This window comes from Lolium rigidum, chromosome 6 (assembly GCF_022539505.1).
Source record: "Lolium rigidum isolate FL_2022 chromosome 6, APGP_CSIRO_Lrig_0.1, whole genome shotgun sequence".
Lineage (NCBI taxonomy): Eukaryota > Viridiplantae > Streptophyta > Magnoliopsida > Poales > Poaceae > Lolium > Lolium rigidum.
The window spans coordinates 351,023,755-351,050,713 of record NC_061513.1 but is presented as its reverse complement, the minus strand read 5'-3'; the positions used below and the strand labels follow the sequence as shown (position 1 = coordinate 351,050,713).

General features: G+C 45.6%; 5 protein-coding genes across 6 annotated transcripts; 3 read left to right on the top strand and 2 right to left on the bottom strand.

Moving 5' to 3' along the window:
* Positions 1-422: 422 nt before the first annotated feature.
* On the top strand, positions 423-3,333 carry LOC124665713 (RAP domain-containing protein, chloroplastic-like). Its single transcript, XM_047203100.1, has 3 exons — positions 423-2,191; positions 2,319-2,401; positions 2,918-3,333. The coding sequence occupies exons 1-3, from the start codon at positions 448-450 to the stop codon at positions 2,987-2,989; spliced, it is 1,899 nt and encodes a 632-aa protein (XP_047059056.1). The 5' UTR covers positions 423-447; the 3' UTR covers positions 2,990-3,333.
* Positions 3,334-3,425: 92 nt separating this feature from the next.
* LOC124665717 (probable uridine nucleosidase 2) lies at positions 3,426-5,561 on the bottom strand. The gene is made up of 7 exons (XM_047203104.1): positions 5,379-5,561; positions 5,132-5,247; positions 4,985-5,044; positions 4,564-4,854; positions 4,249-4,345; positions 3,904-4,011; positions 3,426-3,781 (listed from the first exon to the last, which is right to left on the bottom strand). The coding sequence occupies exons 1-7, from the start codon at positions 5,440-5,442 to the stop codon at positions 3,534-3,536; spliced, it is 984 nt and encodes a 327-aa protein (XP_047059060.1). The 5' UTR covers positions 5,443-5,561; the 3' UTR covers positions 3,426-3,533.
* Positions 5,562-7,358: 1,797 nt separating this feature from the next.
* LOC124665715 (2-alkenal reductase (NADP(+)-dependent)-like) lies at positions 7,359-10,466 on the bottom strand. Of its 2 annotated transcripts, XM_047203103.1 has the most exons (2): positions 10,303-10,466; positions 7,359-8,456 (listed from the first exon to the last, which is right to left on the bottom strand). In XM_047203103.1, the coding sequence occupies exons 1-2, from the start codon at positions 10,393-10,395 to the stop codon at positions 7,545-7,547; spliced, it is 1,005 nt and encodes a 334-aa protein (XP_047059059.1). In that variant the 5' UTR covers positions 10,396-10,466; the 3' UTR covers positions 7,359-7,544. The 2 variants fall into 2 exon arrangements, with proteins under 2 accessions (XP_047059059.1, XP_047059058.1); XM_047203102.1 differs by lacking the exon at positions 10,303-10,466 and having other exon boundaries at positions 7,359-8,735.
* Positions 10,467-13,145: 2,679 nt separating this feature from the next.
* LOC124665714 (peptide-N4-(N-acetyl-beta-glucosaminyl)asparagine amidase A-like) lies at positions 13,146-15,063 on the top strand. Its single transcript, XM_047203101.1, has one exon. The coding sequence runs from the start codon at positions 13,146-13,148 to the stop codon at positions 14,928-14,930; it is 1,785 nt and encodes a 594-aa protein (XP_047059057.1). The 3' UTR covers positions 14,931-15,063.
* Positions 15,064-18,035: 2,972 nt separating this feature from the next.
* LOC124668649 (multiprotein-bridging factor 1a-like) lies at positions 18,036-22,519 on the top strand. The gene is made up of 4 exons (XM_047205751.1): positions 18,036-18,177; positions 21,174-21,257; positions 22,109-22,191; positions 22,270-22,519. Exons 1-4 carry the CDS (start codon positions 18,036-18,038, stop codon positions 22,387-22,389), a joined length of 429 nt encoding a protein of 142 aa, XP_047061707.1. The 3' UTR covers positions 22,390-22,519.
* The last annotated feature ends 4,440 nt before the right edge of the window (positions 22,520-26,959 follow it).

Genomic DNA, 26,959 nt, shown 5'->3' with positions numbered 1-26,959 from the left:
TGATCTATGCATTTAATTTGTAAGTTGGTTATAATTAAGTTTTTTTAGTTGCAAGTTAAATTGTATCTAAAAAAAATCGGTGCAAGCGAGGCTGTACAAATACCTCCAAACTATCAAATTTGCTTCTTGATAATGTTAATTGTAAGTTACAACACAGGTTGCAACTACGTGTTAGGTAATCATACGATTAAGTCTTAAAAGAATCTTCACGCAAAAACTTTTGCGTCGTGAAGAGAGATTTTTACATGTGACGTTTTTCTTCGAGTGGCCTAAGTGGAATTATCATACGTGCCTAGCGAATTACCAAAGCTGTATTCTTGACAAAAATGAGTTTTGGCTATAGCTAGAGGTGAAATGAAAGCATTCAAATAAAGAAGTCCGTTTATTACTTTACAACTTTATCCAAAGCCTCCTGGGTTTCTTCTATCCACCTCTGTTCCGGCGCCAATGGAAGCTGCTGCTGCTGCTTCTCTCCTTGGCCCTCTTCCCCGAAACACCGCCGGCGGCATCAGCTTCCCCGTGCTGTCGTCCAACAACCCGTACCATCATGCCCAGCTCCACCACCCCTTCTCCAGCCTCCTCAGCATCAACCTCACGCGATGCACTCCTCGCCTCCCACCTTGCCGCGTCTCCCTGAAAGAGGACGATGCCACGCCGCAGTGGCAGCTTGACTTCCTGGGGCCTGACCCTCAGCTGCGGTCCGACGAGGACGATGACCCGCTCCCCGCCGCGAGCAACGACTGGTGCGTCCGCGCGCGCCGTTCCGCGCTGCGCTCCATCGAGGCAAGGGGCCTCTCGCCCGCGCTCGAGAGGATGGTCACCCCGCCCAAGAAAATCAAGAACAAGAAGAAGAAGAAGCAGAAGAAGATTCTCAGCAAGAAGCCCCGCAAGGACGACGAGCTGCTAGATGAAGACGAGGTCGATGGTGATGTGGAGGAGATCTTCTCCGTGGAAGACGACCTGGACCTCAGGGTCGCGCAGCTCGCAGACGGAGTGTTCGACGAAAAGCGCCAGAGAAACAGGGAGCACTTCATCCAGACGCTCTCCAGCTTCTCGGCTGCGCCGTCCAACAGGAACAAGGAGGTTTCCCTCAACAGGGACATCGTCCAGGCTCAGACCGCCGAGGAGGTGCTCGCGCTCACCGCGGAGGTCATCGCAGCCGTCGCCAAAGGTCTCAGCCCCTCGCCGCTCACGGCACTCAACATCGCCACTGCGCTCCACCGCATCGCCAAGAACATGGAGTCCGTGTCCATGATGCAGACACACCGGCTCGCCTTCGCTCGTCATAGGGACATGTCCATGCTTGTCGGGCTGGCAATGTTGTCCCTCCCGGAGTGCTCGCCCCAGGGCATCTCTAACATCTCCTGGGCCTTGTCTAAGATTGGAGGAGACTTGCTTTACTTGCCGGAGATGGATAGGATTGCCGACGTGGCCATTTCCAAGGTTGAAGATTTTAACGCACAGAATGTTGCCAATATCGCTGGAGCATTTGCTTCCATGCGCCAATCAGCACCAGACCTTTTCTCTGCATTGGCACAGAGAGCAGCACAATTGGTGCACACATTCAAGGAACAGGAGCTTGCTCAATTCTTGTGGGGATGTGCTTCTCTTAATGAGTGTCCATATGCTTTGCTTGATGCGCTTGATGCTGCTTTCCAGGATGCTACCAGCTTCAGATGTCATCTAGACATGCCGCAGAGCGGTGCCAAAGAAGTTTCGAGCGAAGAATATGGTAACAATTCTCATGCTCTCAACCTTAGTCGAGATCAGCTTGGCAATATTGCTTGGTCCTATGCAGTTCTTGGGCAACTGGACCGCCAGTTCTTCTCGCATATCTGGAGAACTCTGAGTCAGTACGAAGAGCAGCGAGTCTCTGATCAGTATAGGGAAGATATAATGTTTTCATCTCAGGTTTATCTCGCAAATCAATCTTTGAAGCTTGAGTACCCACATCTTGATATGGCCTTAAGAGGTGATCTGGAAGAAAAAATAGCAAAAGCGGTGAAAAGCAAACGGTTCAATCAGAAGACAACCTCCTTATTTCAGAAGGATGTTGGCCGTCTTCTTTATACTACTGGCCATGAATGGGTTAGAGAATTTACAGTTGATGGTTACACTGTTGACGCAGCACTAGTTGATGAGAAGCTTGCTCTTGAGATAGACGGGACAACACACTTCTCAAGAAATTTAGGTATTTTTTGCCGCTTTCAATCTTTATGTAACATTTCTGATAGAGTTATAGGCTGTCCATTCTTTTCTTGCTCCCCTACTTTTAGTCTCAAAAGGGAAACTAATACTGATTTGTACTTATTTTGCAGGCACACCACTAGGCCACACATCATTTAAAAGGCGTTACATAACCGCTGCTGGATGGAAACTAGTTCCCTTGTCTCACCAAGAGGTTAGTCTTAGTTGGAATATGGTAACCACTAGTAAATAAATTATAACAATTTGCCAAAAAAAAATTATACCTATTGTTGAATCTGTTGATTGTTCACATCTATATCCACAACTCCATAGTATGCGACATTTCTAGAGTTTCATATGACATTGTCTGAAATAACATGCTCACTTGATGTTTTAATAATTCATTTGAAATTAGTATCTCAAGTAAAACACCATGCGGTTTGTTTTTCTTCATTGACTTTTGTCTATTGTAATTTTTTTTCAAATAGAAAGAAACTTTTCTCTTCTAGTTCATGTTTATTGGTGCACTTCTATGGACTTTTCGAAGGAAAGAAACAAAATGTAGCTGTTCTGCACTTTCTGTTCTCATATGAACTTTCTGGAAATTTGACATATCTTGACAGGAGTTTCAGTATTAATTCTGGAACCCATTGAATATGTGGCAAAAACATATTTTTGTAATACTTAGCGAGATGATATATTAAAAGTTTGTTTTCCCTAATAATCACAGTGGGAGGAGCTTCAAGGTGAGTCCGAGCAAATGGAGTATTTGAGGAGAATTTTGGGCATTGATGCAGAATAAGTACAACAGCTGGACGTTTGACAACTTGAGCTCGGTCACATGGAAGAATGCTCATGGAACCCCATTTCCACTCAAGAATTGGGTATCCATCTTTCAGCTTTGCAGGATACCAGTGCTTTATTGGGCGCAACATGCCACTTGAAGGATTGGCATGTCAAAAGCAGTGTGATGAGAAATAGTTATGCATCTTTTCTAGAAAGCATGTGAAATGTATGTGTAGCCTGAACTATTTTGTATCATATACTAATTTTTGGGGAGCTGTTTGGTACTGAAACATATAAGATGTATCAGGTTACAGTATGTTATCCTGACTGAAAACTCCTGGAGAAAAAATTGTACAACAAGGATTGTTTCAGTAGTGCATTGAGGATTGAATCAGACTATAAGCTGGATGATATGTTGAACTGCAAATGTTCAAGTCTTGAACTACAATACAAAGACGAACATGATTCATTTCATTCCCATAAGGTAACAAGTACATAATGTAACATTGACTAATATATTCTTGGTCGCAGCATTGCGAACATAATGTTTACATAATGTTCTAATCATCCATGATAAGCCGCTGCATCATGAGCTCCACAACTGCTGGGGCATCAACTGTGACGGCAACCTTCACGGTCGGCTTACCGGTCCACGCTGTTATCTCCCCATACGTTTTCTTGGTATTGTCGAAAACTGTTAGACCTTTCATGATTCCATCTGTCTGAACCCTCACCACTCCTTCCGTGTAAGTCATCAGCGATGGATTTACGGCAGCAAGAAGAGCCGTTGGATCATGAAGATACACTCCTGCAACCATTTCATCATACTCGCAAAATCAGTCATTCATTCTCTTGTCTGTCTGCTAGAACAATGTTAATCATTCAGTTTTTCATCTTCAAGTATGTATATCAACCCAACTGACTGTTTACCTTTCGTGGAGTACGCGTCCATGTGGTAATCATAATAAAGACCCAGTATCTTGCACAAGTAGCAAGCATATTTGCTGTCAGACTGTTCAAGCTTCTTTCGGTCAACATCTGCAGACACGGTGAGGGGAGGACATGTCAAATATGAGGTGTTGTAATACATGGAAACTGCTAGGGTCAAATGTAGATTCATCCAACCAAATGCGATACATCTATGCATCCTAACCGTCTGTAGTCATTCATGATTACATTTTAGTTGAAATAGTACCATTGAATCCAAGCAATAATTACATTCATGTCTCTCCAAAATGTGCGTCTCAAAGAATATCTTGTAAGCTAGAGGATTACCAGAAAGAACTACTTGGTGAGTTATGTTTATTCCCACGGCCAAAATATCAGCACCACAGGTGAAAACTATATCAGCAGCATCAGGATCGCCAAATATCTGCCAATAAACATACCCAATCAATTAGTGATGAAGGCATGATGAAGAATTCTTGAAACTACAGCATGGAATATGTAAACCAAAGCTGTATAGATGTCACAATGCATGATCTCAAAATTTTCCCGGGAAGCATGGTACCACAGATTATAATTTTTGAAGGTAATGAATTAGTATGTGTATTAGCAGTGGAAGAATTGTGTTTTACAGGAGTGACTCACATTTGCCTCAGCTGCAGGGTTGACGTTTCCATTAACTGAATACGCGCCACCGAGGATAACAATCTGCCCAATCTTGCTGGCGAAAGACGGGTCAAGTTCGACAGCCAGCGCAAGGTTGGTGAGCGGGCCGAGCGCGACGACCGTGACCTGTCCAGGGTATAGATTCGCCTGCTCGACAAGGAAGGCAGCAGCAGATTGATCGACCGGCTTGCCGGCTGGTGGAGGGAAGTTCTGGTTGCCGAGGCCGTCTGAACCGTGAACAAAGCTAGCAATCCGTAGCTTGGTGGCTTTCTGAATTTGTTTGTTGGTTTCAAGAGCACATACAGATTCAGTAAAGCTTAGCAAGGACTTGACTCTACTGGTTTGCCTTGTGAATGAGATGCTACTCCACACACATACTGTAATTGGATTAGTGATGTACCTTGACTGTTACATGGGATCCCTCTGCGACGGGGATGTCGGTCCTCCCGGCAGCCTCTAGCTGAAACAACAAATTGACATGGTATAATTAACACCAGATTCACTCAGGTGGATCCATCAATACTGAAGTCCAAGGGGTCTGACTGACGAGGTGTAGCGCGTTGCGCGTGGCGAGGGACGTGTAGACATTGCCGAAGATCGTGGTGAGCCCAATCACCTCCAGCTCCGGCGACCTCAGCGCCACGAAGATGGCCATGGCGTCATCTGCAGTTCATCGATCGATTCGCCCATTGCCATACAAGATTGGTTAGTCCGGCCGTCCGTGTCCATTCATTCAGACAAGGGAGGTAGGGTAGATCGACAGGAAAAGAGGAGGAAGATGGATGGATACTGACCAATTCCTGGGTCGGTGTCGATGATGACCTTCTTCTTCGGAGGCGGTGATGCGGCCATCGACATCGCTGGATTGGATTCTTGGATCGGGCGCTCCCAAGAGGAAGAAGATGTACAGTTGTACACGTCTCCCTCCCAAGGCAGTGCCGGCGCGGCGCTGACTCCTCCCACTCCCTAGCGGAAGATAGCGAAGAGGACGGTTGTTGCTTGCAGCCTTGTGGAACCATGAGTATATTTTACTTCAGAAAAAAGATTGGCGTCCGAAATATTTTCTCTATCATCTGAAGGTGCTCTATTCCCATAGTTTTTATCCTGGTTTTAGTTACTCATGAAGGTTGCTAATCCATGTGGACAGTCTAACAAACAATTAGTGTACATTATTTAAAGAGAAGATTGCTAGTCCATGAGGTGAGGACCATACACTTCACATTATTTTCTTTCCTTAGCCGCCCAAATCATCGTCACAAAGCATCCACCACTATGTTGTTGCAAAAGCAGATATTGTAGGTCCCAGTCAGAGATCCTCGGAAATTCGAAAAAAAAAACTTCTTCAAAAATGAAGAAAGTTCAATACTGACCGTAGAATTATCAAGAAACTTTACTTTTCGTCCAAAACTAACGTTTCCTGAACTTTTGAAAAAAAAAATCATATTCGTTCTAAGAGAGAAAATGCTTACATGGACAATGATTCTCAATAAAGTTTGGTAAACCAAACATAACTAGAACCGAATTTGGATCAGGCGGATCCACACATTTAAAGTCCCCATCCCTTTTGTCAAAAATTTCATCGGAAGGTTAAATCCCCAAACCACTCAACACACAAGCGGCAATGTCAACTCACTCTATCGCCACCAAGTTGTCAACCATCGTTGTCCCACTTGTCCACGTCGATCGGGCTCATTTATCATATCCTCCGCCCCTCCCGCTCGCACACCAGCTCGTCTCCATGCACCCACTCGAAGGACTGATGCCAATCTCATTGTCGTCTTTGCGCGGAGCCAGTATTGCGTTTGAGAGAGGAATTCCACAATCAATGCATGCCACCATGCACACGAGAGGGTGTAATGGAGGGGGCATCTAGGGTTCTGTCGAGTGGTCAAAGGACGACGGCATGGCGCTTGGGGCAAGAGGCGTAGCAGTGGGCATCTAGGGTTCCACCGAGTCGCCAAAGGAGGGCAACTGGGGTGATGTCATTGTGGCTACCTACTCTCGTTGTACTGAATAACTTGCTCAACTTATTTTGCGAGCAAGGAAAATGGCATTAATTTGGAAACATTACAGAACGTCCCTGAAGGAAACAAAACTACAGAATAACCCTTCTACACGTTGACCATGCCGGCGACACATCGGAGTTGTCGGTGGAGCACCGCCGCTACTTCTCTCGATGCCTTGGATCAGAAGCAGTCCCCTGACGAACGGGAAATCGCCAAGCACCGACCGCGAAGGACCTACACCGGAGGTCGTCGTCGTTGTCACTCTGAACCGCGCCATCTTCTTGTACCAGATCTTCAGTTGCCGACACCGCCGTCCACGGCCACCAGCAAGGGGAAGTCGCCCACAACACCTCCGCAGAGACGCGAACACGACGAAGGCGATAAATCCACGGCGGAGCTCTTGGGAACGCCACCGACGGAGGGGAAATCCACCACCAGCAAACACCGACCTCTGCATCACCGCCTCCAGACCCCGGCAGCCTGGGAGGCCAAGAGATCCGCCGATTCGACGCTGATGAGGTGGATTGCTGGGGAGATCTACAAATCTCATTCCTTTCACTAAGACGGGAAAGGGGGTTCCAAGGATCCGAACTGGTTCCCTCTGCCCAACTTTCTTTTTAAGATACGAAATGTATCTAGTAGACATTAAAACTTAATCGGCTTATTTTAGGACGGATGGGAGTAGTACTATTTTCACGCCTTTTTTTTTAGCAAGCGAGCCTCTCTCACTACAATAATACTCTCAATCTCTCATGGATGTATTTGGACTGAATATGGTCTTGGTTCATGCACGCATACAAAATGTCAAATTCCATTTTCTTATGCTCTCACACAAAGTATCAAAATGACCACAACTTAGTTCCGATGGGACCTGAAACTAGGGACAATCTATGGATGATTTGTTTATTGCCGATTCACGATCGATTTACAAACTCTGAATTATTCATGAGCTAACTAATAAGCCTGTGGTGTAGGGATGCTGACGACCTGCTTGCCGACGTTGCGGCCGTGGAAGAGTCCGATGAGCGACTTCGGCGCCGCCTCGAGCCCCTCGGCGACGTCCTCAACGTAGACGACCCTGCCTTCCCTGATATGCGGCACCACCCACGCCTCGTACTCCGGGTACACGTGCTTGTGGTCGGGCTCGATGAACCCCTGCACCCGGATCCTCTTGGTGACGACGCACTCCAGGTTGCGCACGCCGGCGCCGCTCTCCTTCTCCCCCGGCGTCAGGTTGTACTGCGAGATGAGCCCGCACACGGCGATGCGGCCGTGCGTCCTCATGTTGAGCAGCACCGCCTCCAGCATCTTCCCGCCCACGTTCTCGAAGTAGACGTCGATGCCCTCCGGGAAGCGTTGCTTCAGCGCGCCGGCGAGGTCGCCGTCCTCGCTTTTGTAGTTGAACGCGTCGTGGAAGCCGAACTTGCTCTTGAGCAGCTCCACCTTCTGGTCGGACCCGGCGCTGCCGACCACGCGGCACCCCGCGAGCCTCGCGAACTGCCCCACCAGCTGGCCCACGGCGCCGGAGGCGGCGGACACGAACACCGTCTCGCCGGCCTTCGGGGAGCAGATGTGGTGGAACCCCACGTAGGCGGTGAGCCCCGGCATGCCCAGGATGCCCGTGTAGTAGGACAGCGGCACGCCGTGGTGGTCGGGCCGGATCTTGGCGAGGAGGGCTGTGAAGGGCGGCCTGATGACGCTGTAGTCCTCCCACCCCGTGATGCCTCGCACGAGGTCGCCGGCGGCGAGGCCCGGGAGGGAGGAGCGGAGCACCTGGGAGACGCCGTAGCCGGTGATGGCGGAGCCCGGGACGAAGGCGGAGGTGTACGAGGACTGGCCGACAGGGCGCGACATCTTGGGCCGCATGTACGGGTCGCAGGACAGGTACAGGTTCCTCACCAGCACCGACCCCTCCTCCGCGGCCTCGTCGACGTCGGCGGCCGGCAGCAGCTCCATGTGCTCCTCCGTCGGGTAGCCCTCCACGTACTCCTTCAGGATCACGCGCCGGCTCTTCAGCTGCTCCGCCATGGGTTCCGACGATCGATGATCCGGTGTGAATTTCTGAATTGACTTGCTTGGGTATATCCAAGCCCTGCTTTGCAATCTGGATGCGATATATGCTGCGTGTCCCGGAGGGAGACGACGATGATGCTCGATGGTCCACACTCCAGTGCGCTGGCCGCTACTGCTCCGTCCACTTGTTGGCTTGGCCTGCAACGTGCACCACGTGCCAATAATTGAAGATTTTGGCTCGGCCGGCAACTAAACTCATTTCACACCCATTCCCTCCATAAATAAGTGTACTTCTAGATTTTGTACTAAGTCAAACATTTTAAGTTTTGACCAACCGTGAAAGAAAAAGTAGCAATATATATAATGAGATTTTGGTATAATTTGAAACTACATTTCAAAACGAATCTCGGGATACTAAATTAGTATCATAAATGCTACTACTTTACACTATATTTGGTTAAAGTTTAAAGAGTTTGACTAAACACAAAACTTAGATGTACAATTATTTGCGGACGGAGGGAGTACCTATTGGTTTCGCGTATAACAACGATTCATGTTCAATTGGCTGACATGCCTGGTACACGGATCGGATCGGATTTTAATCATATCATACATTTTATCATATATTTTTTAAAATTTAGATTGAAACGGATTTTGACCGGTTTCGGATTCGTAAGCGAATATATCATACTGCAGATTCTAATCGAAAATGGAACGAACTTAGACTGGAAACAAAAATAGTCAATATATGTACATAGTTATAGTTTTTGAAAATCTTAAGAGGGATTTAAATTATGAGTCATGGGTAGCTAAGAAAAAAAGAAATGCAATACGCTAAACTCAAGCATTCGTACAAATTTAGAGCTAAACATACTCGATAAATGAATTCGGTAAGCCGATAACTCCTAACGTTGTGAGATTGGCCTTTAATTTGAATGAAATATCGGATTTTCCGGTTCAAAATCTAAGAATTATCCTAGTTAAATTTTAGATAATATTTATCCGCATGCTATTTGCTATATCGTATCAGGAGCAAATCGGACATCCTTATCCATCATATTGTTTAAAATCGGATATAGATACCATAAAACGTACGTGAGACCTGCATATCCGGTTACACCCCCCTACTTCACCCACACACTGCACTACAGGCACACTATGTGAAATGCATCTGACTACTGACTAATCCCTCCAAAGCGAAGAAGGAAATGCAAGCCGTGTCTGATTGGGTGATGGGTTAGTGCACCATTCGATTGGCTTATCATCCTCGGGTCGCTCCCCCGCGGGCAACTCTAGGACGTCCAACCCTAGCCTCCCTCCACCCTCTTTCTCCGCCCTCCCCTAGTCGCCGCTGCCGGCGGGAGCCACCGGGCAAAGCCCGGGCGGTAGCTAGTCAAAGCCTCGAAACACACAAGCACACCAATATGAAAATTCATTAGGAAAATTCTCCCTTCAAAGCCATAGCAAATCACTACTAGTTGATGGATTCAATCAAACGTAATATACAAAATGTTTGAACAACCATCCATCATATACCTAACCATTTACAATTTATACACATGACAAATCAGTTTCTCAATCATCATCGGCCTCCGCAATCGCTTCACAACAACATAGCTACAACCAACAGGTACATCTTCAGGATGCCCGGCATGCCCAGGATGTACGGGTCGCAGGACAGGTACATCTTGGGCCGCATGTACGGGTCGCAGGACAGGTACAGGTTCTTCACCAGCACCGACCCCTCCTCCGCCGCGGCCTCGTCGACGTCGGCGGCCGGCAGCAGCTCCATGTGCTCCTCCGTCGGGAAGCCCTCCACGTACTCCTTCAGGATCACGCGCCGGCTCTTCAGCTGATCCACCATGGGTTCCGACTTCCGACGAGGGATCGATCCGGTGTGGATTGATATTTATCCAAGTTGCTTTGCAATCTCGATGCGATGTATACTGTCCCGCTCGATGGTCCACACTATATGCTGGCCGCTGGTGCTCCCTCCACTTGTTGGCTTGGCCTGCAGCGTGCACCACGTGCCTCCAACGATTCATTCATGTTAAATTCGATAGCCGACACACGCTGCACTAGACGCACACTATGTGAGATGGGTGCATCTCACTCACGTTGTAGTATCTCTTTATTTTCGAAAATTGAAAATTTGTACTTTAATTTTTTTAAATTGAAAACAAAGTTCTAGAGGTAACCAATAATGAACGGTACGAAGGTGTAAAATCTCAATACAAACCGATTTGTATTCTAGTGTACACAAAATTGACAAATTAAATCTGATAAATTTTCGAAAATGCACATTTGAACCCATGTCTCCTACCAATTTTAAAGTGTCAAAAATATTCTGAACAAAAATTTGGCACGTACATATCAATAGTCTATGTGCACACGCCAAGTTTGGCGGATAATTAACTTATTTTGTGTCCTATGTAAAAAAGAAGAAAGTCCACTTTTGGTTCTTGAATTTTAGTAAAAGTTCACTTTTGGTCCTAGAACTTCCGTCTGGTTCAAAATGAACCTTGAACTCTCAGAATAATTTACTTTTAGTCGTTACGCCGATTGAGCTAGGCAAATATTTGCCATATGTGGCCAAAAACTCAAGGTAACGGTGCAAGGGTAGAGAGGTGGGATGATTCTGATAGGCAAACAAGCAGACCTTTGCGGCGCAACGCTTCACGTGAATTATAAGGGAGAGAAATTAAGCGGGAGACTGGTTCAAGGACCCAAGGGTTTCGTTGTTTTTTGTATTGTGACGTTTGGTTCGACATCTCAGCTAGTTTGAGCTTCGTCTGGTTCTAAACCAATTTAGCTGGTTCCCTATTTTTTTTTTCACGCCAGTAATTTGCTCAACTCAACTGCAAAGGGATGAAAAGTGAACTATTATGAGAGTTCAAGGTTCATTCTAGACCAAAAATAATTTTTGGGACTGAAAGTGAACTTTCCCAAGAGTTCAAGGATGAGAATTGGACTTTCTTCTGTAAAAAATGATAAGAAAATGTCTCACAAAGAGCCTTTTCTTACCACCAAATTTTGTATTTTTTACATATGACATCAAACATATCAGATTTTTGTGAAACAACTTTATGAGGACATAGAATATCAAGATGTACTCACGGCATGTTTTGCTAGATTTTTTGACATTTTAAAATGCATTTAAAAATCAGGAGCGTATGTACCTGGGTGCAAAATAGCCACATCCAGAAATTTTATAGTATTAAAATGTGCATTATTCACTATAAAATTTATCATAATTTATTATTTTTGTGTAGCCTAGAACATGAAGTAGTTTGTACTGAGATTTTACACCTTATTTCAGATTTAGAAAAATTGAAATACGAATTCTAAGTGTTTACAAATAAAAGACTATGTGTAACTCGGCTTCCATTTCAGAATTTCCATCTAACTAATAATCGCTCCAAATCGAAGAAAAAAATTGCTGGGCGTGTTTGATTGGGTAATTGGCGCAGCTAAGAAGAAAGTGAAAAGAACGAAGCGTAGTTCTGGGTGAAGATCTTTGGATGTGTTGTTTTCTCTCGGGAAGCTTCTTGCTGTAAGTTCTGAACTGGGAGCATTTTACCTTTTGTTAATTCTTCCATTTTAAAGCCGGTGAACCCAACGTTTGTAAAAATAGAATGCTGTGAGGTAATAGTTGCTTTCAACTACCAGGGCCATGTGTCTGGTTGTTCATAAAATATTTTTGAACCCGTGAGTAGCTTTTAAATCCATGAGCAAACTCTTATCCAAACCCATGTAGTACATTAATCTAACCATCGGCTAAATGTTTCCATTCTTGTTTTAAATAGACCATGAACATTTTTTTCGTACCATTAAGATTTTCTGAACCTCAGTGAAACATCATTACGAATACATGAACATTTTTTCAAAACCATGAATATATTTTAAAATACATGATAGTATTTTGAATACATGACCGTATTTTTTTGATCCATGGATATTTCTTTGAACCTAGTAAACATTTTTCAACATGAAATATGTTTAAACATTGAACATGGTGATATTTAAAACCTGAAAATTTTCTAAACCTGGCAAACATTTTTTTGCATACATGAAGTATTTATTTGAAAAAATGTTCAGAAATAATGCTTTCACCACATTAAGAAACATGTTCACTTTGGAAAAATGTTGGCGATTTGTTTATGTTAAACTTGATCGCAGCTTATCAGCTTCGAACAATCATGTTCCGAGAAAACACGCAGTTTAAGACAAAATTTGACCATTAATGTAATCAATAAAATATAAATTATATGTTAACAAAATCTATATCATTAGATTCGTATTTAAAAATGTTTCGAATAATATAACTTTTAACATATATTTAATATTTAATTGACCAAAATAATGGTCAAATTAATTTTTTAAACAACATGTGCGCATGTTAAAGACGGAGAAAGTATAAAAACTGTGAAATCGGAAAGAGTACGAGTGGCCGAGTGGGTCCACGGCCTCATTGTACAGCGAAATGTCAACTGCAACCAAGATGAGTTTCACTCCACCACTCGCTCCGCTTCGGCTTCAGTCATGGCATCGCCGACCACCAGCTCCTGCTTGCTTCTGCTCCTCGCGCTGGTCCTCCCCCACGCAGCGGCCGGAGTGCCGCGCAGGCACCGCTTCCCGCCGCTCCAGCTCGCTCCAGTCAACGCCTCGGAGCCACCCACCACATTCTTCGAGGTTGACCGCCCGATCCGGCCGCCGGGCGGCAGCGTCGGGCCCTGCTCCACGCTGCTCCTCTCCGACTCCTTCGGCTACACCTACGGCCTGCCTCCCTCCACCGCCGCCTACTCCCCGCCCAACTGCCTCGCCGCCGCGCGCGCCGGGGGCGGGTCCGTCGCGCTCGCCGTGCTCGAGTGGACCGCCGACTGCCGCGGCCTCCAGTTCGACCGCATCTTCGGCGTCTGGCTCTCCGGCGCCGAGCTGCTCCGCGGCTGCACCGCCGAGCCGCGCCCCAACGGCGTCCACTGGTCGGTCTCCCGCGACGTCACCAGGTACGCTGCCCTTCTCTCCGCGCCCGGCGAGGTCGCGGTGTACCTGGGCAACATCGTCGACCAGACATACACCGGCGTCTACCACGTCAACCTCACGCTCCACCTCTACTTTGACCCCACGGCGCCACCGCCGCCGCAGCATGCCGATCTGATCCTGCCCGTCTCGAGAAACCTTCCTCTACACGACGGGCAGTGGTTCTGCATCCAGAGCTCCACCGATGCGCAGTCAAAGAAGCTCGCAATTCCGTCGAACACCTACAGGGCAGTCCTTGAGGTGTTCGTTTCGTTCCACGGCAGCGACGAGTTCTGGTACACGAACCCTCCCAACGAGTACATTGAGGCTAATAACTTGTTCGACTTCCCTGGCAACGGTGCCTTCCGCGAGATCATTGTTAAGGTCGATGAAGACGTCGTCGGTGCTGTTTGGCCGTTCACTGTCATCTACACCGGCGGTGTCAACCCGCTTATGTGGCGACCTATCACCGGCGTTGGCTCGTTCAATCTCCCAACGTATGACATTGACATCACGCCGTTCCTGGGGAAGCTCCTGGATGGCAAGAAGCATGATTTTAGTTTTGGTGTGACAAATGCACTGGATGTATGGTACGTTGATGCCAATTTGCACCTGTGGTTAGATCACAATAGCAAGAAGACAACTGGGGGACTGATAAGCTACGATGCGGCGATGTCAGGACCCAGTGTGGAATCGGAGTTCAGAGAGCTGGATGGGCAGTTTGTGACGACGGCAAGCCGACATGTCTCAGCCACCGGGTGGGTGGAATCGTCACATGGAAAGGTCATGACAACATTCTACCAGAGATTCAGCTACAAAAACAGCAATGTGTATAGCAAGAACGGCGTTGTCCAAGTGGTGAACCAAACGATCGATGCAACGTCTGGTGTTTCCGCCACAAACGGCACTACGGTGCTGCTCTCGGAAGAAGTTCACCAGGTCTTCCCACTCTATCTTTTCTCTGGAACCTCGGACGAAGTGGGAGATGAGTACTCCATGGTTTCAGTTGTCAAGCTGGGCATCAATGAGAAGAGGGCCAACAGCTCTCTGCAGAACTCGCAGTCGGCACGCGGTAGCATGAGGGTGAAGAAGAATTTGGTGATTTCTGGATCGGGGCAGAACCATCAGGTGTACAAATACATCGGTGCCGATGGATGCTACTTCAGAGATGTGAGCAGCAAGGACTACACTATTATTTTCGACCACACTGATGATTCATGCTTGAAGAGATCGCGAGATGTAAGCTCCAGATTTCCCTCCAGGTTGCTTGGAGGATCTGTTGATCGAACTGCACATGTAGATATCTGAATCGTTCGGGAAGTCTGTAATAAGGATTGCATAAGCTTTATCTTATGCCTCCATGTTGTAGGTATGAATCTTGCAAATTCAATTAAACACTGCTTTCAATTACGGGTAACATGAACTGTATCATTGTCACTGTTAATTTGGTTTAGAAATTATTCAGCTTTCCACGAATGGTGATTCATGTCAGTACACTACTGGTACTTTAAATAATCAAGCATCAGTGAGAAAAGGTCCAACAGCTCTCTGCAGAACGTGCAGTCAGCACGCGGTAGCATGAGGGTGAAGAAGAATTTGGTGATTTCTGGATCAGGGCAGAACCATCAGGTGTACAAATACACCGGTTCGGATGGATGCTACTTAAGAGATGTGAGCAGCAAGGACTACACTATAATTCTCGACCACACTGATGATTCATGCTTGAAGAGATCGCGAGATGTAAGCTCCAGATTTCCCTCCAGGTTGCTTGGAGGATCTGTTGATCGAACTGCACATGTAGATATCTGAATCGTTCGGGAAGTCTGTAATAAGGATTGCATATGCTTTATCTTATGCCTCCATGTTGTAGCCTTGTAGGTATAAATCTTGCAAATTCAGTTAAACACTGCTTCCGATTACGGGTAACATAAACTGTATCGTTGTCACTGTTAATTTGGTTTAGAAACTATTCAGCTTTCCACGAATGGTGATTTATGTCAGTACACTACTGGTACTTTAAATAATCAAGCTTCAGACACTGTTGCTGGTTACATTGTTTTCTGCATGTCACGATTCAGATTTCAAACCATCTGATAGGTTTCTTGAGTGACAACGGGAAGAACGAAGTGTGTTCACAGGCGTCTGATCAGACTAGCATTTTGGCCTTGGACAGAACGGCTGTTCCGGTCTCCATCAACGTATTTCGAATACACAGATATGCAGTACACATAACAAATTATGAATATGCAATACGGGAGATGTTCTTCCAGTTCATTGTGTGTTTTTCTCAATAGATCCTTTTTGGTTCTTTTTTTTACGGGTAATCCTTTTTGGTTCTTAGGGCTGAAAAACCATACAATGTTTGTGCAGTCAACTTTACATTCATTTCCAAAGGCAAATTTCCATTTAGTCCAATCTTGTTGAAATTTTTTTGTTTGTAAGACAACAATAGTGTAGTGCATCTATTCTTCGAGGAAAGTTCATGCGTTCTTCATATGGTGCAACCAAATAACTTTAGTTATATATTCATTTGTTTTCAGTTTGTATAGGACTTAACGTGGCAAACCAAAGAGGCCCTTCAAGATGTTTTATTTCATGGGTTCAGTGTCAAGAAAATAGGCCAGAAGGTTAAGGGCCGATGAGCTAATACTTGATAGAGTTAATCATCTTTGGATCAGAATGGATTCTATTGGGAAATGGAGGATTGCAACGATAAGAGACTATATCATATATCTTGATTGAACACATTAATATGATAAGAATATGCATGTACTGGTTTGAAACACACGTGGATTTATATGACTTGACGAATAAGGATAAGACTGATAGACAAGATCAAATAATTGTCAATTTAGACGCAAAATAAAGTTGCAATGTTATTATAGATACCCTTGTTTATTTATTTTTTAACGAAGGAATTCTATAAGAACATCTAGTTGGATTGTACAAACCCCACTTTTCATTTGAATCCAGGAATTCTATAAGAACATCTAGTTCTTTTTTTTCGACAAAGACAAGAACATCTAGTTGGATTGTACAAACCCCACTTTCATTTGAATTCAGGATCAAATAAAGATTTCTATCATTTACTCATTTCATTTGAATAAATGGATGGATATGGGTAAAAAAATCATTCCACTACTTTTTTTTGTAACACGGTACAGTTGTAGATGCCTACACATACGCATATACACTCAACCCTATGAACGCATGCACGTACACCCTACCCCTATGAGCACCTCCGAGAGACTGGATCAAAGAAACTTCATCCGACGGGACTTGAGATTGACAAAGTCTCGATGGCAACATCGCCTTCCACTCAAGAATACTCCGTCTTTTATAAGACACCAAAGTGTCAAACCTGAGGTTTGAACTCTGGTGGGTTGGGGTGCCACTACCATCCTAACCACCCGACCACAGGTTAGTTCTATGGAAACCAAAATAGGATGAGAGAAAAAGAACAAGTAGACTAAGATTCCGACACATGGATCATTAATTACTATGCGAAACATTCCAGTCCCTCAAGTCACTTTTTACCGCCTCTGCCCATGTAAACTTTGGTCGTCTTCCGCCCCTCCTCGTATTTCCCATACTCCCTAGAATTCAACTACTGGTGTTTCTGGAGGCCTCCATTGGATAGGACCAAACCACCAGTTGGTGTTGGACTACCTTCTTGTCCACCCGTCATTGCAAATAACTGCTCCTTACTCTTTGATTGTATGTCCATGCCGAATCTGAGTACTCAATTTGCCTAACCCGCCTCTTCCACTAGACCTCGTTTGTTAAAGAGCAACAACCCTGCATAGAGGAGACTTTTCGGTCCATCAAAGACCGGTGCCACCCCTAGCTATCACATACTACCTCATGCTAATCCATTCCTTTTTATATGGATACATGTCCACCGTAGCATGTGCATCTCGACAACACTCATTTGTTCGATGCGTTATATTTTAATGGCCAACATTCTGCTTCATAAAGCATCGTCGATCTGATGTCCTATAGAACTTACTTTTCAGCTTTTATGGGACCTTCTTGTCACATAGAATGCCAGATATTTGTTGCCTCTTCATCCATCCCGTCCTGATCCCGTGGAAAACATCCTCATCCATATCACCTTGTGAACAAAGTTCTTTAAATCTGAGGGGAAAAACATGGGCTCTAACTTTATGAAAGAATTTCCTTTTGAGAGTCCATGTCTGCTCCTGCACGAATCACATGTCACATTTATCCAGCCCAGCCCACCAGGGCCCAGCTGGTCTCACCTCAAGACCAGCAGAGTCACGAGACCGACGCCACTCGCCACCCCAACCCCGATCATTCGCACCCACCGACCACTCCGTCCTCGTCTCCGACCTCTCCGCAAAACCCTAACCCCACCGGAGCGCGAGCCCCCCGCCGCGGAGGAGGAGCAAGATGTCCCGCAGCGGGCCGGTCACCCAGGACTGGGAGCCCGTCGTCGTGCGCAAGAAGCTGCCCAACGCCGCCGCCAAGAAGGACGAGAAGGCCGTCAACGCCGCCCGCCGCGCCGGCGCCGACATCGACATCTCCAAGAAGCGTAAGACCCCGCCCGCCCCTCCCCAACCCCCATCTCTCGACCCCTCGACCGAAATCGTTCGACGCGGGTGGTCGATTTGGCCGCGTACGCAGTACTAGTAGCTGCTACTTCGTCTCGACTCTCGAGTAGGCGCTCGGTTCGAGCCAGCTTGGCGCGCGCGCGGTGCTGGATGTTTGGGCGGTCGATGCGCTACCGATCTCCTCGTTTCCTCGGAGATCGGCTGGCGTGGTTACCCTAGAAGCTTGGTTCACGAGAATTTTGGGGGGAATAAATTATTCGGCTTCTTCTAGGGAGAATAAATTGTTAGATTTTTTTTTGGGCGAATAAATCGGTCATTTTATAGTTAGAAGATCTCTAGAAGAAGACTAGACCACGTTCCTGTTTGGTCTTTTGATACTGCTTAGTGCCTCATCTCCCGAGTTTTTTTTGTTGTTTTCTTCTACGGTTCACTTGTTTGATTACTAAGATGCAGCACCTGTGTTGAATCTGATCGAGGTGGGAGCACACGATTCACTGCGTTTCATCCTTGTTTCCTGCATTGTAGCAGTGGCTAGTTGATTTGATTGTGTTGCAACGTTTGTCTGTGCAGCGTGGATTACAATGCGAACCATCTTTTGCTTGCAGCGTGTAAAGTCTTGTACAAAATATTGTTGATAAGAACCTGTGGGGCAAAATCTGTGTAGCAGAGTGCTGTTGTATTCATGATGTCTTCGTTCTGGATGGAAGTAATACCGTGTTGGGGCAATGCTGCGTGTACGAGTGGGGTTAGGGTGTACTAGTGTCCTACATGCTCAATTTGCACCTGACATGCTACATGGAAGTTTTCTAAGTAATTGAACAGTGTTGATGCAGCATGTCTCCACAATATGGTCACATAATTTATGGTTCACTCGTTTGATTACTAATGATGCAGCACCTGTGTTGAATCTGATCGAGGTGGGAGTATACGATTCACTGCGTTTCATCCTTGTATCCTGCATTGCAGCAGTGGCTAGTTGATTGTATTGCAATGTTTGATTGTGTACTTGTGGATTACAGTGTGAACCATCTTTTGCAGCTTGTAAAATCTTGTAAAAAATCGTTGATAAGAACCTGTGGGGCAAAATCTGTATAGTAGAGTGCCGTTGTATTCATGATGTCTTCGTTCTGGATGGAAGTAATGTCATGTTGGGGCAACGCTGCTTGTACTGGGATTAGGGTGCACTAGTGTCCTACATGCTCAATTTGCACCTGAAATGCTACATGGAAGTTTTCTAAATAATTGAACAGTATTGATGCACCATGTCTCCACAATATGCCACAAAATTTCAGGCATGCTGAGAAACAAAATTGGCCAATCATGATGGAATTGTAGCAACGCCGAGTGTCACGTGAACAGTAGATTTGGCTACTGTTCATGGCAAGTTTTCTTTTTCTTTTTTCCTTTTTTCTTTTTTCGTGATGTGTGAGTTTAATTCTGATTTGGAAATATTATGCCATCGAAGATCCATGCTGTGTCAATCTTATCTATCTTTATCGGGATTTTCCAATGCAGTTAGAAGTGCCAATATGCTTTCAGTGCACTAGCACATCTCATGTGCCTAGTGCGCACCTATCAAGTTCAATTGTGGAACTGGATCGTTCATTATCTGTTCATTTTTTTGGGAAACTGGGAGTTAGGAATGTGTAATATCTAGGTGTCTTTGCAATATGTTCCGCGCTACATTGAATATTACATTCTTCATCATGTCAACAAATTGCTTGCCATTGAAGTTGAAGGTTTTCATGTTTTTCTTATACATCTTGTGGCCATCATAAATGCTTGCATGTTGTTGTTTGGTTCTTTGATAGTGCTTATTGACTTTATTTTCCTGAGATTTTAGTTTTCTTTTACGATTCACTTGTTCAAAAGGTACTGATGCAACTCACGTGTTGAATCTGAGGTGAGAGCATGTGGTTAATGGTGTTTCATCCTTGTATCCTGCACTGTAGCAGCGACTCATTGCTTGTATTTACAACGTTGTTTGTGCACTCGAACTGGCACTGTAGGTTACTTCCAAGTATCAATCTTCTTTTGCATTATGCGAATCCACTGTAAAGCGTTGATAAGAACCTGTGATATGTTGGGGCAAGATCTGTATAAGTAGAATGCCGCTGCATTCATGATGTATTAGTTCTGATGGAAGTAATATCATGTTGGGGCTATGTTGCACGTACTAGCGGGATTAGCGTGTACTAGTGTCTTAGATGCCCAATTTTTACCTGTAATTTTTTGTAAGTTCTCTAAGAAATTGAACAATGTTGATACAACAGGTCTCCACCTTGTCATAAAATTTAAATCACACTGAGAATAATCATGACGTGAATAGTACTGAGTTTAAATTTGGTGTGAACAGTACTTTTGGCTACTATTCACGGCAAGGTTTCATGATTTGTGCGTTGAATTCAGATCTGAAACCTTGTGTCATGGTAGATCCATGTCGACGATGTCTTGTCAATCTTTTCTAAATTCATGGGGATATTACATTGCCACTAGAAGAGCTAGTTCTGCTTTCAATGCACCATTACACCTCGTGAGCCTAGTGGAAAACCTATCACGTCCAAGTGTGGAATCTAGGATAATTTATTTGTCTATATCTTTTTGCAAAAATTGAGAGTTAGGAGTGTCTACTATCTAGGTGGTTCTTTGCAATATGCACTCCATGCTACATCGAATAGTACCTTCTCGCTCATGTGCCTGCCATTTAGGTTCAAGTTTGTCATGGAATACCTTTCTCTTGTATGATGAGATATTTTTCTAGCTTTTATATGCATGCTGTGGCGGTGTGGCAATCATAAATGCTTGCATATGATCAGTATGTGATATATTGTATGATAGGGTGTGCTGTGGCATACATAATTTTGCTTTACATTAGCAGAATATCTGTACATATTCTTGTGCACACTTTATTTATAGAGATAAATAGGAATTATATTATATATTGCTTTAACTCAGTTGGCATTGTTGCTGAATGCAGATAATGCTGGGACAAACAAGGCTGCCAATAGCGGCACATCGCTCAACACAAAGAGGCTTGATGATGATACAGAGAATCTTGCTCGTGAGTTCCATTTGTTTGTTGCTATTTTATATTTCAAAGAAGAATGACCAGTTAAAATAGTTGTTCCATTTTGTCCAATCATTTTGTTTATGTGCTTTTGTTTATGCATCCCAATTTAATCTTATAATATCTGTGAAATATGACTAATGGTTTGCCGTTGTTTTAGAAAAGAACTTATGCATGATATGTGCTTGTCAGTTGATCAGCACATCTAGTTTTTTCCTTATTGCATTCACAAATGTGACTGCAATTCATTGTCTCTGAGATATAGCAGTATATATCTACTAAAGAATGTTATGCTTGGTTGGGTGTCCACACTATAACTGTTATTATTCCTTATTTATCTGCTATCATTTCTCTTGTTTATTTGTTGTTCGTTGAATTATTCGAGGTTTCGAATAAGCTTATGTTTGGTTGGGTGTCTACACTATAGAGACAACTCTTATTCCTAAATGATCAACTATCATGGTTTACTCATTGTTCAATGTATTGTTCGTGGTTTGGAATAAACATAATTGGTGCAGTTGAAGCCACATTTTTTTAGGTTCTACCAGTATGTTCTTGCTGGAGCCAGTTGAACTGTTAATCACAAGGAAAATAGTTCATTTAGGATGTACCGTCCTTTCTAATTAAATATGCTGGTTAGATGCTGTTTGCATTCTGCTGCCAGTATGGGGATACATTATTTTGTTTTATTTGTACTTATCAAAACATTAGTTACGTAACATGAATACTGCTATCGTTGCTATGAAATTAGGATATTTCAATGTGTCATTTTTTATAATTAACTGTCAACTTATTTCATCGCTTTTAAGCTTTAACCATTGGTTTTTTTGGGTTTTCATTAACAGATGAGCGTGTGCCGTCAGACCTGAAGAAGGGCATTATGCAGGCTAGAATGGACAAGAAACTCACACAGGCACAGCTTGCACAGGTATAAATCTTACTTGAGTGCCAACTTGAAATCTGTAATATCTCTGCCTTTATTCACTAGACATTGCTTGACTACCAGATGATCAATGAGAAGCCACAAGTCATCCAGGAGTACGAGTCTGGCAAGGCCATCCCGAACCAACAGATCATTGCTAAGCTGGAAAGGGCTCTTGGTACAAAGCTGCGAGGCAAGAAGTGAAGGCCGGCTCACATCTGACAGGAGCTCAGGCTTTCAAGAGAGCTTGGCTGGGCAAGTTTTACCGCTAAAATTGATGTTGGCTAAGACCTTATAGAGCCAGTCTACTAAATCATGCGACCCTAAGAAACCCTTGAACCGATATGTCGCTTAGGTTTGGGTGAATGTAATTATAACTAGCTTCTGCGTATCTGGGTTTCGTTTCGTCAGTGGGTTCTCATCGATGTGAACTGTTTCTAATGCCTGAACCTATATAATCAGTCTTGGTTACTTCATGTCTCTGCATTTTTCCTGCGTGTTCGTTTCTAGTATCTATAGATGATGGCGTCTGTCACTCGGTTTATGTGCTTATTTCTAGGATGACATGTCATGTCGAAGCAATGTGGAAAAAGTAAGAATTAGATATCTGAATCATAGGAATAGGTTTTTAAGGATTATTGCATGTTAGTTTTTGAGAAAACAAAGAAAAACATCTAGTATGAGATTGGGCTCGAAGAATGCAAATTTGTCTTCATAGGAAAATCTTCCAGGGATTGAATTCTCCAAATTTCAATGAAATCTCCTTGAAGTTTCAAAGTCACGTGCATGCTCTATTTCTGCCTTGTCAAGGGTCTCCTGGGCCCACCAACCAGTGAGATGCAAAGACCATGCGGGACCCACCATTAGCCCTGAATAAGGTGTTTCCGGTTATGGATGATAAATTGATAAGTTGATAACTCACTACCAGCCAAAACATTTCCTTGTATGATGAAGCGGAGTAAGCAAGCTGTTGAATGCAAGTAGTACGACGCTTAGGTGGGACGATGGTGAGATGTTAATTGAGTATCTAATAAAGTTGATACGGGATATTCGCTTTGGCTCATAGGAGCATTTGCTCCCATTGTGTGAATCTACATTTTGAAGTGTCAAAAAATTCTAAACTAATTTTTTTCATGTACATCTACACATTTTATGTTCGTACACAAGTTTTCAAAAAAAACTATAAAAATTCGTGGCTCAGGTAAAAAAGACAAATTTTGATGCTATAACACGACTACGTACAGGACATTTTTTTGTCTTTTTTGTATACACCACATAAAATGTTGTTTCTCCATGAAAACTTGTGCACTAACATAGAATGTCACGATGTACAACAAAAAAATTATGTCAGAATTTTTTGACATTTTTAAAATTGTTTTTTAATTATTTTGTATAATAGGAGCATTTGCTCCTATGAGCCAAAACACCACCTCCTAACATGATAGCAAATAGTTGATGGGCAGCGCTCAGCGTCCCCGGGGGATCAAATCTCCAATCCCCCGGGTCGCCGGCCCTTAGATTCGAACGGGAACAACCGTCTGATTGGAGTCAACGCTCCCACGCGAATTAAAAAGAAAAATCCATCTAAGAAAATTTTCCCTACTCCCTGACCCGCACGTCCTTGCAGCACACCGGAGATATCAAGGCCCGCCGGCAGCACCGCCGCCCGGTCCGGCAGCACTGCCTCCTGGACTCGCAGCACCGCCTCCCGCTCTCGCAGCAACGCCACCCCTCGCATGCGCCACCGCTGACTTAGCTTGTAGCAGTAGCACCGCCGTCGGCCTCCTTGCAGCACGGCGATGGCCCTGTTTGTAGCAACTACCGCCGGCGTCGCAGAAACTGCCGGTGACGCTGCCGCTTGTACCATGCGCTGCCGCCTATTGTAGCAGACGCCGCCAGCCTTCGTAGCAGACGGCGACGCCTATTGTAGCAGCTGTCGTCGTGCCGCCGCCATTTGTAGCAGCCGCCGCCGCCCTTCGTAGGGGGCGTCGACGCCTATCGTAGCAGCCATCGTCGCGCCGCCGCCATTTGTAGCAGCCGCCGCCGCCCTTCGTAGCAGCCGTCGTCGCGCCGCCGCCCTTTGTAGCAGCGGCCGCCGGCCTTCGTAGCAGACGCCGACGCCTATTGTAGCAGCCGTCTTCCCGCCGCCGCCCTTTGTAGCAGCCGCCGTCGGCCTTCATAGCAGACGTCGACGCCACAAAGTAGCACGGCCACCAACCGCGCGTAGCAACGCCGACAACCACAAGTAGCACCATCGCCCCTGCTCGCAGTGGCGCCGCCGCTCCTCGCAGCACCGGTGCTCCACCACCCCATGGCTGCAGCTACCCGGTCGAGCTTGGGGGCCAGCCTGAGGACGAGGAGGTGGGGGGCTTGAAGGAGCTGGGCGTGCGCCATGGATGGCGGCGGAGCAAGCGGGCGCTATGCCGCTGGTAGCAGGGCTGGCCACCATATGTAGCAACGTTGCAGAACAATTGTAGCAGCGCCATCCACTGGTCCGTGGAAGCATCACCATGGCCGGAGCGGCAGTGGCGGTGGTCGTGGCGACCTCACCCGAGGGGGACGAGCTCCTGCAGTCACCGGGCCGGCGAGCTTGAGGAGCGGCGGGAGGAGGAGGAGGTGGCGGGAGCGGGCTCGACCTTGAGGACGAGGAGGCGGGGGAGCTGCGGCAGAGGACGATGAGGTGCAGCCATGGTCGCGTCTCGATTGGAGATTTCCGTAGACGAGCCGATCTTCAAGGTTGCAGGGCGTGGCAAGGATCAGGAGACGGCGGGGTAGGGTCGCCTGGCGGAGCCGGCGGGCGCCATGGACGGTTCCGAGCCGAGCGATCTATGGCGGAGTGGTTCTGTCTGTGAGATGGAGAATTTCGTGTGGAGGAGAAGCAAAGGAAACCGATAAGCTTGTGGTGGGCCCCAACCACCGTTCGGTCTCACGTTGCAAGGACACGTACGAGCCAGCTAGGCGGACGATCGAAACCATGATCCTCCGGGGGAACACCAGCGTTTCCCATAGTTGATACGTTCTAACAGGATAGCAAATATGTGAAAATCAGTTGTCATCTCTGGTGGAGAGGATTGATACGTCTCAAAGCGTATCTATAATTTCTTCTGTTCCATGCTAGTTTTATGACAATACTCACACGTTTTATACACACTTTACATCATTTATACGCATTTTCCGGCACTAACCTATTAACGAGATGCCGAAGCGCCAGTTCCTGTTTTGTGCTGTTTTTGGTTTCAGAAATCCTACACAAGAAATATTCTCGGAATTGGACGAAACGAACGCTCAGGGTCTTATTTTTCCACGGAGCTTCCAGAGGACCAAAGAGGATACGAAGTGGGGCCACGAGGCGCCGACACCACAGAGCCGCGCGGCCAAGGGGGGGGGGCCGCCCTATGGTGTGGGGCCCCCGTGCCTCCTCCGACTCTGCCCTTCCGCCTACTTATACTCTCCGTCGCGAAAACCCTATTACCAAGAGCCACGATACGGAAAAAGTTCCAGAGCCGCCGCCGCCGCCAATCCCATCTCGGGGGATTCAGGAGATCGCCTCCGGCACCCTGCCGGAGAGGGGAATCATCACCCGGAGGACTGTACATCACCATGATCGCCTCCGGACTGATGTGTGAGTAGTTCATCCTTGGACTATGGGTCCATAGCAGTAGCTAGATGGTTGTCTTCTCCTCATGTGCTATCATGCTTAGATCTTGTGAGCTGCCTATCATGATCAAGATCTTCTATTTGTAATGCTACATGTTGTGTTTGTTGGGATCCGATGAATATGGAATACTATGTCAAGTTGATTATTGATCTATCATATATGTGTTGTTTATGATCTTGCATGCTCTCCGTTGCTAGTAGAGGCTCTGGCCAAGTTGATACTTGTGACTCCAAGAGGGAGTATTTATGCTCGATAGTGGGTTCATGCCTCCATTGAATCTGGGACAGTGACAGAAAGTTCTAAGGTTGTGGATGTGTTGTTGCCACTAGGGATAAAACATCAATGTTTTATCTAAGGATATTTGTGTTGATTACATTACGCACCATACTTAATGCAATTGTCTGTTGTTTGTAACTTAATACTGGAAGGGGTGCGGATGCTAACCCGAAGGTGGACTTTTTAGGCATAGATGCATGCTGGATAGCGGTCTATGTACTTTGTCGTAATGCTCTAAGTAAATCTCATAGTAGTCATCATGATATGTATGTGCATTGTTATGCCCTCTCTATTTGTCAATTGCCCAACTGTAATTTGTTCACCCAACATGCTATTTCTTATTGGAGAGACACCACTAGTGAACTGTGGATCCCGATCCATTCTTTTACATCTGAATACAATCTACTGCAATCATTGTTCTCTGCTGCTCATTGCAAACAAACATCATTTTCCACACCATACGTTTAATCCTTTGTTTACAGCAAGCCGGTGAGATTGACAACCTCACTGTTAAGTTGGGGCAAAGTATTTTGATTGTGCTGTGCAGGTTCCACGTTGGCGCCGGAATTCCTGGTGTTGCGCCGCACTACACTCCTCCACCAATAACCTTCACGTGGCCTTCATCTCCTACTGGTTCGATAACCTTGGTTTCTTTCTGAGGGAAAACTTACAGCTGTGCGCATCACACCTTCCTCTTGGGGTTCCCAACGGACGTGTGCATCACGCGCCATCAAGACTGTTTTCTGGCGCCGTTGCCGGGGAGATCAAGACACGCTGCAAGGGGATTCTCCCACATCCAATCTCTTTACTTTGTTTTTGACTTGCTTTACTTTACTTTAT

What these genes read in the sequence shown, in the direction of transcription:
- LOC124665713 (XM_047203100.1), top strand. Translation starts at nt 448, where the DNA reads ATGGAAGCTGCTGCTGCTGCTTCTCTCCTTGGCCCTCTTCCCCGAAAC. An exon ending in ACACTTCTCAAGAAATTTAG is followed by an intron (nt 2,192 to 2,318) that starts GTATTTTTTGCC and finishes CTTATTTTGCAG; the next exon opens with GCACACCACTAGGCCACACA. An exon ending in TTCCCTTGTCTCACCAAGAG is followed by an intron (nt 2,402 to 2,917) that starts GTTAGTCTTAGT and finishes TAATAATCACAG; the next exon opens with TGGGAGGAGCTTCAAGGTGA.
- LOC124665717 (XM_047203104.1), bottom strand. Translation starts at nt 5,442, where the DNA reads ATGTCGATGGCCGCATCACCGCCTCCGAAGAAGAAGGTCATCATCGAC. An exon ending in CGCGCAACGCGCTACACCTC is followed by an intron (nt 5,045 to 5,131) that starts GTCAGTCAGACC and finishes TTGTTGTTTCAG; the next exon opens with CTAGAGGCTGCCGGGAGGAC. An exon ending in GGACGCGTACTCCACGAAAG is followed by an intron (nt 3,782 to 3,903) that starts GTAAACAGTCAG and finishes AAATGGTTGCAG; the next exon opens with GAGTGTATCTTCATGATCCA.
- LOC124665715 (XM_047203102.1), bottom strand. Translation starts at nt 8,618, where the DNA reads ATGGCGGAGCAGCTGAAGAGCCGGCGCGTGATCCTGAAGGAGTACGTG.
- LOC124665714 (XM_047203101.1), top strand. Translation starts at nt 13,146, where the DNA reads ATGGCATCGCCGACCACCAGCTCCTGCTTGCTTCTGCTCCTCGCGCTG.
- LOC124668649 (XM_047205751.1), top strand. Translation starts at nt 18,036, where the DNA reads ATGTCCCGCAGCGGGCCGGTCACCCAGGACTGGGAGCCCGTCGTCGTG. An exon ending in CATCGACATCTCCAAGAAGC is followed by an intron (nt 18,178 to 21,173) that starts GTAAGACCCCGC and finishes TGCTGAATGCAG; the next exon opens with ATAATGCTGGGACAAACAAG. An exon ending in CACAGGCACAGCTTGCACAG is followed by an intron (nt 22,192 to 22,269) that starts GTATAAATCTTA and finishes CTTGACTACCAG; the next exon opens with ATGATCAATGAGAAGCCACA.